General features: G+C 42.3%; 1 protein-coding gene across 3 annotated transcripts in view; it reads left to right on the top strand.

Moving 5' to 3' along the window:
• LOC115465472 (protein unc-93 homolog A-like) overlaps nt 1-12,245 on the top strand; it is a 94,519-nt gene that overhangs the window by 80,496 nt on the left and 1,778 nt on the right. For 2 of the 3 annotated variants that reach the window (XM_030195958.1, XM_030195959.1), the window contains one exon: nt 6,584-6,866. The exons of the other annotated variant lie outside the window; for it this stretch is intronic. In XM_030195958.1, the coding sequence (XP_030051818.1) occupies nt 6,584-6,855 (272 nt within the window). In that variant the 3' untranslated portion in view covers nt 6,856-6,866. The remainder of the gene's footprint in view (nt 1-6,583; nt 6,867-12,245) is intronic. 3 annotated transcript variants of the gene reach the window in all.

Genomic DNA, 12,245 nt, shown 5'->3' on the forward strand with positions numbered 1-12,245 from the left:
AATACTACACACTAGTAGAATACTGCACCTTGATTACACATGAAAAACACATGACACAACAGATATGAAGGCAAAACTGGAAAGTTACCTCAAGAAGTCAGACTCAGCATGCAGCAATACTAGAAAAATTGAAACTTACATGCAAAATATCACAGATGCACATTTCCAAAAGCTGACATATTCCAGTTAATAAATTCTGAATAAAATACTTTTTTCTACCTTTTTTGTCTGATCATTTAGTTTTTCTATTCTTTGGTCCCAGTGTCTTCTTTCCATTTGATATTTTTTCTCTCAACATGTCCACCATCCTCCTGTGTCCTTATGCGTCCTGTCTACCATCTGTAGCCCTGTCCTTATCCTTTCTCCAGTTTCAGCATCTGCCCTCAAAGTGTTCCAATCCAGCCCTTAAATTCAGCAATTTCCCCTCCATCCAAATCCAGCATGTCTCCCCTCCATCCATGTGCATGAACTTCCTCTGTCTTTCCTCCCCTCCATCCATGTCCGGCATTTCTCCTCTCTCCCTTCTACTCCATCCGTGTGCATCTCCTTCTTCCCTCCCCTCCATCCATCCATGTCTTTCTCTTCTACCCTTCCATCCAGTGTCATCCCTCTTTCTCTCTCCATCCTTCTACCCATTACCCTCTCCCAATCCTTCCGTCTATTGTCTCCCTCTCCTTCCATCCATTGTCTCCCTCTATCTCCCTTCCTTCTAAACAGTTCTCTCTCTCGACCCTTTTCCATTCAGCATGTCCTCTCTATCCCCATCCTTCCAGTTCCATCCATTGTCTCCCTCTATCTCCCTTCCTTCTAAACAGTTCTCTCTCTCGACCCTTTTCCATTCAGCATGTCCTCTCTATCCCCATCCTTCCAGTGTCTTTCCTCTTTCCCTCCCTACCCTTACGTCCAGTGTCTTCCCTCTTTCTGCCCCCTCCTTCCAGCATTTTCCCTCTTTCTCCCTCCTTTCACTCAGCATTTCTCCGTCTGACAGCTAGGGTCTGCCCCAGTTTCTCCCCAGCAGCTTCTCTCTCTCTCTCCCCATCTTTCCACTAATCTCTCTCTCTCTCCTCTTCCATCCAGCATCTTCTCTCTGGCTCTCCCGTGCTCTCTTCCATGTCCCCTCTTTCGCTCCCCATCTCTCTCTGGCTCTCCCCTGCTCTCTTCCATGTCCCCTCTTTCGCGCCCCATCTCTCTCTGGCTGTCCCCTTCTCTCTTCCATGTCCCCTCTTTCTCTCCCCATCTCTCTCTGGCTGTCCCCTTCTCTCTTCCATGTCCCCTCTTTCTCTCCCCATCTCTCTCTGGCTCTCCCCTGCTCTCTTCCATGTCCCCTCTTTCTCTCCTCATCTCTCTCTGGCTCTCCCCTGCTCTCTTCCATGTCCCCTCTTTCTCTCCCCATCTCTCTCTGGCTCTCCCCTGCTCTCTTCCATGTCCCCTCTTTCGCTCCCCATCTCTCTCTGCCTGTCCCCTGCTCTCTTCCATGTCCCCTCTTTCTCTCCCCATCTCTCTCTGACTCTCCCCTGCTCTTTTGCATGTCCCTGGCTCTCCCCTGCACTTTTCCACGTTCTCTCTCTCTCCTCCAGCGTCCTCATGCATCCCACCTTTCTCTTCCCTCCCCTTCTTGCTCCCATCACTCTCACTCCTTTCTCCACCCCCCTTTTCCTATTCCCTGCCATTGCTTTCCTTCCTCCCTCTTCCCCTTAGATGTGGCACCTCACATCCTCCTCTCACCACCCCCTTTCCCTTTGGTCTAGCAGCTGGCTGGCATGATGCATCGCTCACCCCCCCCCCCCCCCCGGACTAGTTCGGTATCGCTTTCCCCCTCCGCTCCTGTCATGTCTTTGAACGTCGAGGATTCCTTCCGGTAGCAGCAGAATTGGCAATGATGTAAGCGCTGCTTTCAGCCTGCCCCAGAAGCCTTCTCTGGACAGCGTCCTTCCTACGCGGGAAACTGTACAGAGAGTGCTTCCGGGGCAGGCTGAAAGCAGCGCTTACATCATTGCCAATTTTGATGCTACCGGAAGGAATCCTTGACATTCAAAGACGACGTGACAGGACAGGAGCGGAGGGGGAGAGCGATATTGCAGTAGTCGGGGGGGGGGGGGGGTGGCGGTAATGATCGCGCGGTCCACGGGAGGGAGGGAGATGTTCAAGGCAGCGGGAGCTGCACCCGTGGTGGTCCAGTCTGCCCTGCCCTTGCTGCACTTCTGGCTGGGGAGGCTTAGCCTCCCCAAGCCTCTTATACCGGGCGCCTATGGAGAGGGGTAGACGTACACGCTCCTCTCCATCCGCTTGGCTTCCCTGCCCTCTCTGTCTGCGTCCCGCCCGAAAGGAAATGACGTCAGAGGAAGGCGGGACGCAGAGAGGGCAGGGAAGCCAAGCGGATGGAGAGGAGCGCGTGCTTGCATGTGGTTTTTTGTTTTTCTTTAACTAATGGCGCGGCGGCGCCTCGCGTCATTTGGGGGGGCATTGCCCCCCCTCGCCCCCCCCAGTCTACGCCTATGCCACCACCCTTTCCTCACTGGCTACCCACCCAAGAATGCCCAACTTTCCAGCACCTCACTTCGTTCACTGTACTCTCGCATGTCCTTTCCCCCACTGCTATCTCAATCATTTAGCTCCCCATTCTGCCCACTTACTTGTACCCCTCACCAATCTCTTCCCCCTTTCCACATTCCCCTTAGCAACAGGAAAAAATCACTTCACCATTGCTGTGGAAGTGAGCTCGGCCATATTATGATGCCCCAAGATAAAACTTTGGGCATCTATTATAGAATAAATGCCGCATGGATGTCCTCTAGGTTTCTAAATGTAGACACACAGCTAAGAAAGATGACTGAGTACTGATAGAACTGAAAAATGAGCTTGCAGAACTATTGTTAGTAATATGTAATTTATCCTTAAAATCGAGTGTGGTACTGGAAGATTGGAGGGTGGCCAATGTAACACCAATTTTTTTAAAAGGTTCCAGAGGAGATATAGACTGGTGAGTCTGATGTCGGTGCCGGGCAAAATGGCAGAGACTATTATTAAGAACAAAATTACAGAGCATATTCAAAAGCATGGATTAATGAGACAAAGTCAACATGGATTTAGTGAAGGGAAATCTTGCCTCACCAATCTACTACATTTCTTTGAAGGGGTGAACAAACATGTGGGTAAAGGGGAACCGGTTGATATTGTATATCTGGATTTTCAGAAGACGTTTGACAAAATACCTCATGAAAGACCCCAGAGGAAATTGGAGGGTCATGAGATAGGCGGTACTGTCCTATTGTGGATTAAAAACTGGTTAAAAGATAGAAAACAGAGAGTAGGGTTAAATGGTCAGTATTCTCAATGGAGAAGGGTAGTTAGTGGGGTTCCCCAGGGGTCTGTGCTGGGACTGCTGCTTTTAACATATTTATAAATGATCTAGAGATGGGAGTAACTTTGTGCACTGAGTGTATTAATAACATTGCTCTCTATATGGCAGAATAACATAAAAGAGTTGTTTTAAAAAGGGTCGCTGAATTTTACATACACTATGTGGCCGCCGCAGGGGTGAATTAGGGAGAGCGCTAAAATATCACAAACAGTGCTAAATAAAAAAAATAATAAAATGAAACCTTGTGGGGTTATTATTCTGTGCTTGGGTTTGACTAAGCAAGACAGCAGATTGCTTGTAAGTTTGAGCAAGAATGAATCTTAATGAGAATTTTCCTGGGCTCACTACGGCAGACGAGTGGTCTTTCTCTACAAAACTGGTCTACAGGATGTCAGGCGACTCATACGTATTTACCATGTGTATTTAGCCTTCAATGATTTATTTATTTAGATTATACTTGCAGACATTGGGCTACAGTTTGGTTACAGCTTTCTCTGGTTGGAGACCCTACTAATAGCCACATTAAAAAAAAAACCAACAAAAAAGGAAGTATATGCACACTGGACTTAACGGTAAACGGTTTTATCTAATGTGTTTGATCTTTTCAATTAATGATTCCTCTCTGTTATTGCATGGCAACCATGCATTTGGAAACTGAGAGCAGCGCCAGGACAGCGGCCTTACCATTTACAGTTTTGCCCTGGCACTGGAAGTGCAACAAGCTTGCCTGTCATGTTCACATCTTCCTTGCTGAAGTTTCAGCTACAGATTGTGGGTATACTGGGACAACATCCAGATTTAATACTCTTATGCCAGTATGGCTAGCATATTTCAGTTACGATGCAGGGCTGTTGATAGACGGATGTACGTTAAACTATATAATATTAATTTTCCCAGGTAAAACACGCTCCAGCTTCAATATAGCACATGCAGACACACGAGGGTGAATGTACACCTTTTTGGGCTTGCAGTTTAATCGTGATAGCCGTTCAGATAGCATTTTTCTTATGGTATTAACAGCACCAGAACGTACTACTAGTGCACTTCAAAACCATCTTTAAATAACCTCAACCTAGCAGGTTGCTTACATATTCAGTATGCCTGACTATACATATCTCAATAGACGACGGCCGGACAGTTTGCTGTACTTGCATGTTCAGGTTGTTTTCATACCAAATGCACTTGAATTGCAGGGTTTCCATAGCCTCAGCTGGCCTTCCAGCTTGCAACTCTCTGATATCCTAACTACACCTATGTCACAGCCGCAGATCATATAACTTTGATCTTGCAGATATTTCTTTTCAATTCTACTTCTGCGGTTCAGCTGGTGGTACGAACAACATGTAAGGTCCACAGTTGCAAAAAACCACAGAAAGGCGGTATGTTTATCAAGTCCCATTTTATGTATCCTTTCCCCCTTCCCATAAGAGAAAGCTGTTGCATTTGAGGACCACATCCCACCCCATGGAGCAGAGGTGGGTTTCACCTATGACAACCATGCAGGTTTCACCCATGACAACCATGTCGGCTGCTCACAGCTGGCCATTTGAGAGAGCTGGGAAACATTTCAAAGCTAATAACTTGATTGTTGAAACTGTATTTTCTAAGTATATTTTGTGATTTAAAACAGATTGGATGAGCTACGGGATTTGATGAGCTAAGTCAAGAAAAGAAACACATGCGGAGAAATGATTGAAAGAAACACATGCAGTGAGATAAAGTATATTCTCTTCAGCTTGCAGAAGGGCTAATTTATGTTGGCAGAATTGAAAAGTTGAGATTGTATTAGATAAGAAAGACAACACGAGCCCCTTCAGTGGGGATTACAGCAAATCTGCTCCTTCAGTGGAGACTACATGTTCTAGAAGGGGAACAGCTTAAACATGTTTCAGTAGGGATTGCAGTCTGCACAGAAGTTAAGGAATGGCCTCAGCTAGGAGTAGAGGGGATGGATGGGGAGACCGCGACAAGCGAGGTTTCACTGTCTTGGTCTGTGGCGGTGAGTCCTAGTCAATTGAGCACACAGCCATATGTCTCAGACCAATTCAAACTGCAACAGTGGTCAAATGTGAGTAGTTGGGTCACATGCTACCAGTGGCATGGGTGACGTCAACACCAAGGGTGACCCCTGTCTTCTACGGAGGGGGACCAGTGCCAGCATAATGGAAAGTCGACGGTTCCTACCTCAGACTTGTATGAGATGGGGAGGCTGAAGGCATCAAGAAAGAGAGTCAACGCTAAAAGGGGATATGCTTCTATGGCAATCCCTCATCAAGGAGGTGATGGTAGTGCCTCAGCATGGCAAAGGTATATGCTTCAGGCAGAGCAGAAAAGGTAGCTCGGTAGTAAGGCAGACCTCGGTGGAGCTATGTGACTCAGAAGGCTAGGAACCCTGCCCAAAATCCTCTTTATAGATATACATATACATAGATAGATATCATTTATTGCTAGATATTGTTAATTGCATGCATGGTTATCTTTACACAATAATGTAAATGTCTTCACATATGTAAGTAATAGAACACTGCAGCCATAATAAATTCCACTCTTCTTCTCGGATAATTTGTCAGGTGTGGGTATATAGAGTGTGTGGTGTGATGAAAGGAGAGTGCCAAGGTGCTGCATACCCGGTTTGTAAAATTGCCCTGTAACTGGCTAAATATTCAGCTGCAACCCTAGCCAGATAGGTTTAGCTAAATATTTTTCTAGATCTGTTTCTTGCATGTTAGTTGTAGTTACTTCTATCTTGAAATTCAGACTTGCTAGCATACACAATGATCAGCTTGAGAAATGTTGCTTTAAGATACCAATGTACAAACTTCAAAATAGATATGTCAAAACAAATCAACAAACATGGATAAAATCTTTTTGACAACTAATTTTTAACACCTGCTTTGAATTTTGGAAAATGTAAAGCAGATTTCATCAAACTGTCAGATCTACTTCTGATTTACTAAAAATCTGAATTCAAGTTTTCAGCTCTCTAAAATGAGTGTTGTGATTAATGGTAAATGGTTTAGAAAGAGCTCAAAAGGACTTTGAAATTCTTAGGAGAAATGTATCAATTCAGTTTCGATAGCCTAATTTGCACCAACGCCATCTAAAATGAATGTATAACATTAGACCTTTCATTGCATGGAAATCTCATTGAACTTAGACACTAGAAAATGTTTTGTTTTAATAGAAACTCAATAAGTTAACCTTTCTCTAACCTTTTCACAGCTCTCTACGGAGTTTTGTTCAGTGAGCATAAGGAAGCAGCTTTTGCTAATTATCGTCTTTGGAATTCGCTTGGATTTCTTATAGCTTTTGCATACTCCAATTTTTTATGTGTTTATGTAAAGCTGTATGTAGTCCTAAGTATGCTAATTGCTGGAATAGGATTATATGGAATAGTGGAATGTTTAGAGTGCACGAAGAAGCCGTCAACAGCGTTTGAAGCAGAAAATAAAGAAAATACAAACCTCCCAGAAGACGAACAAACAAAACTGTAAACCAATCAAAGGTATCATTTATTTTATTTGTCATGGCATTTGATATACCACAAAAGAGCCATTGAAGGCAATTATGTGGTGCACAACAAAACATGATAAAAAGAGAATATTGGGAAAGGTATGAAGAGCCCTGGAGCCCACAATTTAAATTTAGATTCACTGTCTTCTGTGGGAAGGACCTGCAGTGAATAAATCAACTGCATTATATCAGCTTTGTTCACCATATCCAAGGCATCCAGCATACCTAGGACAGAGGAGGCAAAGAACACGATTGTCAGTCTGCTAGTCTCCATGTGACATCATATCTTTTGGCACACAAATCTTTTCAACTATTGGCCTTATGAATCTCATAACCTCATACTGCTAAGCCATAGCCCCATGCTTCCATGCACTTCTTAAAGGGGTTGGCCAAAGTGACAGTGAGTTCCCCCCTTGTTACCCCCAATCACAACCTCCCCAAATCTGAGATCTCTAAAGATCCCCCAGTTCGAGCATCCCACCCAAAAGCCATCCCTCCAATACAAGCCTCCCCTACCCAGAAGGCCCCAATCAGCAAATGCCACCACCCTTCCATTCTCCCCCCTCCCACCTACCTTGAAAAATCCCCCCTTGTCTAGTGGGATCTGGGCAGGGCTTGTGCTCAAAATGGTGTCTTCTGTCTCTGATGGTGGTCTTACCACTAGAGATCAAGCTGTCATATAAGGGCTTACGTTTATTGAATTTGATTATCGCCTTTTATAAGAAGGCAAAAAAAGGTAGTTTACAGGTTAGTACAGAAATAGTGAAAGTCAAGTTAATAGACAAGATTAGTCAATAAGAAAAGGTTGATATAGGAAAGGGGGATGTCTTGGAGTGCTGTTAATTTTATAGCAGATATTTGTTGGTATGTTCTAAGCAAGTTTGATTAAGAATGGATGGAAGACATACAGTTAAAGAACAATTTTGTAACAGGGTGCCCACATTTACAAACCAAATGAGCACATAAATTACAGTATACTGTCACTTACATGTGTAGGAGTACTCTTACCTGATAAAGTGATATTAGGGTAACTAAGTGTGAAGTTGCTTTCCTTTATGAGGGGTTATCAATGGACAGCAGGATAATGCAAACACACAATTCCTTCCATCAGCTGAGATGAACTTCGGATATGTGTGTAGGATCAAAGTAAAGTAAGTTGATGTGAAAGGATGATACTACTTTTGGTAGAAACAATGGAATTGATAGTCAAAGCTATTTAACCAGCTAGAAACAGTTCCTGGCCAGTTAAATCATTTGTTAAGGGCTTACCTGCCATTTTCAAAGGCACTTAACCATTTAGTGCTGCTAAAAATGTCTGTTAGCACCAAACTCAAAACTGGCTATTTTGGGGGCGGAGTCAGCACTTTGCCAATTAAGTGCCGATATTCAGCACTTAACTAGCCAAGGTCCCCGCATAAGTAGGACCACAAAAAAGTCAGTTCCATGCTATCAATCCTGGGGTAAACAGTGACTTCCCCCATGTCCTTCTCAATAACAGACTATAAACTTCTCCTCCAGGAACTTGTCAAAACCTTTTTAAAACCCAGATATATTAACCACTATTACCACATCTTCCAGCAGTGAGTTCCAATCACACACACTCAATTCAAACTGACTTACTTGAGCTTGGGTGTAGGCTGGGGCTGAACTGACTCTGGTAGGCCATAGGATGTTAAACTGGGTTTTACATGAGTACTCTTGGTCAGTGCAGGAGCAAGCACTTCACTCTCACTTGCAAGGATTGTACTTCACGCAACTGAACTGTACTAACTCCTACAACAGGCAGTTCAAATCTTCTTTGGAAAACAAAAAGTCAATTTGTAATCCAATTTGATAGCAGCTACAAACTATAAATCCAGAGCCAAATTTAGGGATATGGTATATCTTCTTCTTCATTGCAATTTATAATCCTACAGTATGTACATGTTTACAGCTCCTCCTATCCATTACCCATCCTTTCTGGGTGAGACAATCTAAGGCTATGACTGCTGCACTTGTGTAGCAAGCAAATCTTCCTTTTTGGACCAGATCTCCCTATCTGTACACTCTTTCCTTTCCAAAGGAGTACCTCTCCGGGCTACCACCTTTGGCTCTGATCAGACTCTTCCCTGTTCCTGCTTCCAGGCTGGGATCCCCTATTTCCCTTCTGGGAGCACTCCTCCACTTCACGGTTAATGCTTGACCTCTTTGGTCAGCCTTAGTTTCTTGAACCTATCCTAGACACCTCCTTCTTCTCAAGGGTGCTAGCAGGGGTACAAGCAACAAAAGACCTTGTGCAACAACATTTATTAACTCCTAACTCCTCCCCTAATGTCATTCAACAACCATAAACATTTCCTTCTGCATCTTACACAGTAACCCACCCCTTGGGCTGGATTCTTTACCACCTACAACCTCAGAATCCTCCCCTCAGAAACTCTGGAGAGTTCTCTCAGGATCTTTAGTAATCCCCATTATAATGAAGGATTACATAAATGAACTTTTTTTGGATCTTGTGTTTGTATATTTCCTGATTTGTCTAGAATGACCCGGACCAGAAGGCGAAACATGGCGTTAAAACCAAGGGTCTTAGGCCTGGGGGTTACATTCACTTTGAAATTTCTTTGTAGATATTTTATTTTGTATGGTGGGAAGAATTTTCTTTTCAATGACCTGAAACAGCTCATAGGATTTTTCTTTGCAAAGAAAGCTCCAGTGGGGGTTGAGGTGCTAACCATGAGTTATTTTGTAAACAGTATTCATTGTAAAACCACAACAACCTCTTCTTGTGTATTATTATTATTATTATATTTCCTTTATATATTTGTCCCTAATTCTTTGTTCCAATATTGCACATTCTTAATAAGAGACAGATATAATACTAATTGATTTCACAATCTGGATGAAAACCCAAATAAAGAAACAGAAACTGTATTAATCAACAAATCCAATGAAAGACCATACAAAATCTGAAAAAACAAACATGCTGCCTTAAATATAATTCTTTCATGAATTGGAAGTAAGTGCAGTTTACAAATAAATTGAGAAGCACTACTATACCTGAGTTGAAACTTTTTAGAATCTAAGGAGATCTAGTGGTGGGGGTTTGCTGAAGCATGAGGGGGAGTCCAGAAGGGTCAAGGCATCTTTAATTGGTGTTGGGGACCATGAAGGCTCCAGAGCGGTTCTTAATTTGATATCAGATGTTGTGCAGAGGGATTGGAGAGAGTTAATTTGATGGCTGGGGGCTGTGAAGAGGTCTGGGTGTTCAGGCCTTTCTGTAATTCTTATTGGAGACTTTTTAGGGGGAGTGGAAGGGGATCTATGGAATATTGGTCAAGATAGGTGCATTATGGACAATGCAGACACATTTAACACCTTCTCTTCGGAAGGCAGTAACTGCACTCATGCAATCTATAGCCATGATTTAGCACAGGGGTAGGCAACTCCGGTCCTCGAGAGCCGCAGGCAGGTCAGGTTTTCAGGATATCCACAATGAATATGCAGGAGATAGATTTGCAAGCACTGCCTCCATGGTATGCAAATCTATCTCCTGCATATTCATTGTGGATATCCTGAAAACCTGACCTGCCTGCGGCTCTCGAGGACCGGAGTTGCCTACCCCTGATTTAGCACATAGGGGGTCTTTTACTAAGGTGCGCTAGCTCTCTAGCATGCGCTAATATTTAGGGCACACTAAACATTAGAGATATCTATAAATTTCGTGGATGTCTCTAAGATTTAGCACACCCTAAATATTAGCACACACTAAAAACTCTAGTGTACCTTAGTAAAAGAGGCCCATATTAACTTATTATGTGCTAACTGCAAGTACTGTCCACACCCATATTCCATCAATTATCTACTCGTTTCCTGCTCTCTGCTCTGGCAAGCAGTTACCATGTGAATTAGTAAGTGTCATAGCCACAGTAGTAAGGTTCTTTATTTGGGTTTTCTTCCAGATTGTGAAATCAATTAGTATTATATCTGTCTCTTATTAAGAATGTGCAATATTGGAACAAAGAATTAGGGAAAATATATAAAGGAAATATAATAATAATAATACACAAGAAGAGGTTGTTGTGGTTTTACAATGAATACTGTTTAAAAAATAACTCATTCGGAGGTTACATTGAATACCATCTGGAAGGCGCTTCGGGACCTAACGGTGGCAGTAAATAATTTTGTTTCAGATATAATTTTATTAGAGAGTTACATGGACAATTCAACTGAACCCTTTGAGAGTAAAAAAATTGATATAACAAATGATTCTACATGAGCAAGAAGTGGTTATGATTCTGAAAATGATAATAGACCAGAAATTTTGAATAATAAAATGAATATTATTATAGATGATTCCTATCGAGATTATTGTTTTTCCCAGAGTTCCGGGTATGACTCCTAAAGTTTTCCTCAGAAGTATTTCCTCAAATTATTACTTTAAAAGGAGTGAAGCCTGTGAAAACTGGGATTACTTTAATCAGTGGGATTTGAATTAGAGACTTAAGTATATGTCTTGCTAAATAACTTCTGGTTTTTAAAAGAGAAAGAATCAGATGTATTATTTCTAACTAATGTTGGACAATAAGTATGTTTTCAATGAAATGATTTGACAAATACACCGTATTGGCCTTGAAGAGGCCAACCAGATGATCAATGTGGAATAATGAATTAGACGAGTAATATCTGGGGATAATCAGGTTAATACCACGGTTTTTTTTCTGTTTACTGTTTAATTGATCTCCTTATCTTGTTTCACTCTCCCTATTTAGTGGTCTAAGGAAGAGAATAGAATTACCTGAGTGAAATAATTCCTACATATTACTTTCTCTGTATTTCCAGCAAGTTGTTTTATCGCTTGTAAAAATTTAAATGGTTATAAATAAAAAAAATAACTCATGGCTAGCACCTCAACCCCCACTGGAGCTTTCTTTGCAAAGAAAAATCCTATGAGCTGTTTCGGGTCATTGAAAAGAAACTTCTATTGAATATCAAGTCCTCTATTTTCAGACTTGGCATTAATCAGTAAAAACAAAAAAAACAGTATATTCTGTGACATACTGGAAGTCCTTTTCAAATAGCCTGTGCAATTGTAAACTACATGGTGCAGTGACGTGCAATCTACACCAGCTTTTTAAAATTAGTACCCACACAAGGTACATGTGTGATAAAAGTCCACTTACTGCATACCTGCTGTTTGAAAGTGGCCAAGTAAGAGGTGCACAGCTGAAAATGTATTTATTTGTAACATTTGTATCCCGCATTTTCCCACATATTAGCAGGCTCAATGTGGCTTACAAAATACCGTAATGGTGGACGCCAAGTACGGTAGGTTTTAAACAAATACAATTAGAAAAAGGGTCAGGTAAGGTAGGGGTAAATGGATACAATA

This window comes from Microcaecilia unicolor, chromosome 3 (assembly GCF_901765095.1).
Source record: "Microcaecilia unicolor chromosome 3, aMicUni1.1, whole genome shotgun sequence".
Lineage (NCBI taxonomy): Eukaryota > Metazoa > Chordata > Amphibia > Gymnophiona > Siphonopidae > Microcaecilia > Microcaecilia unicolor.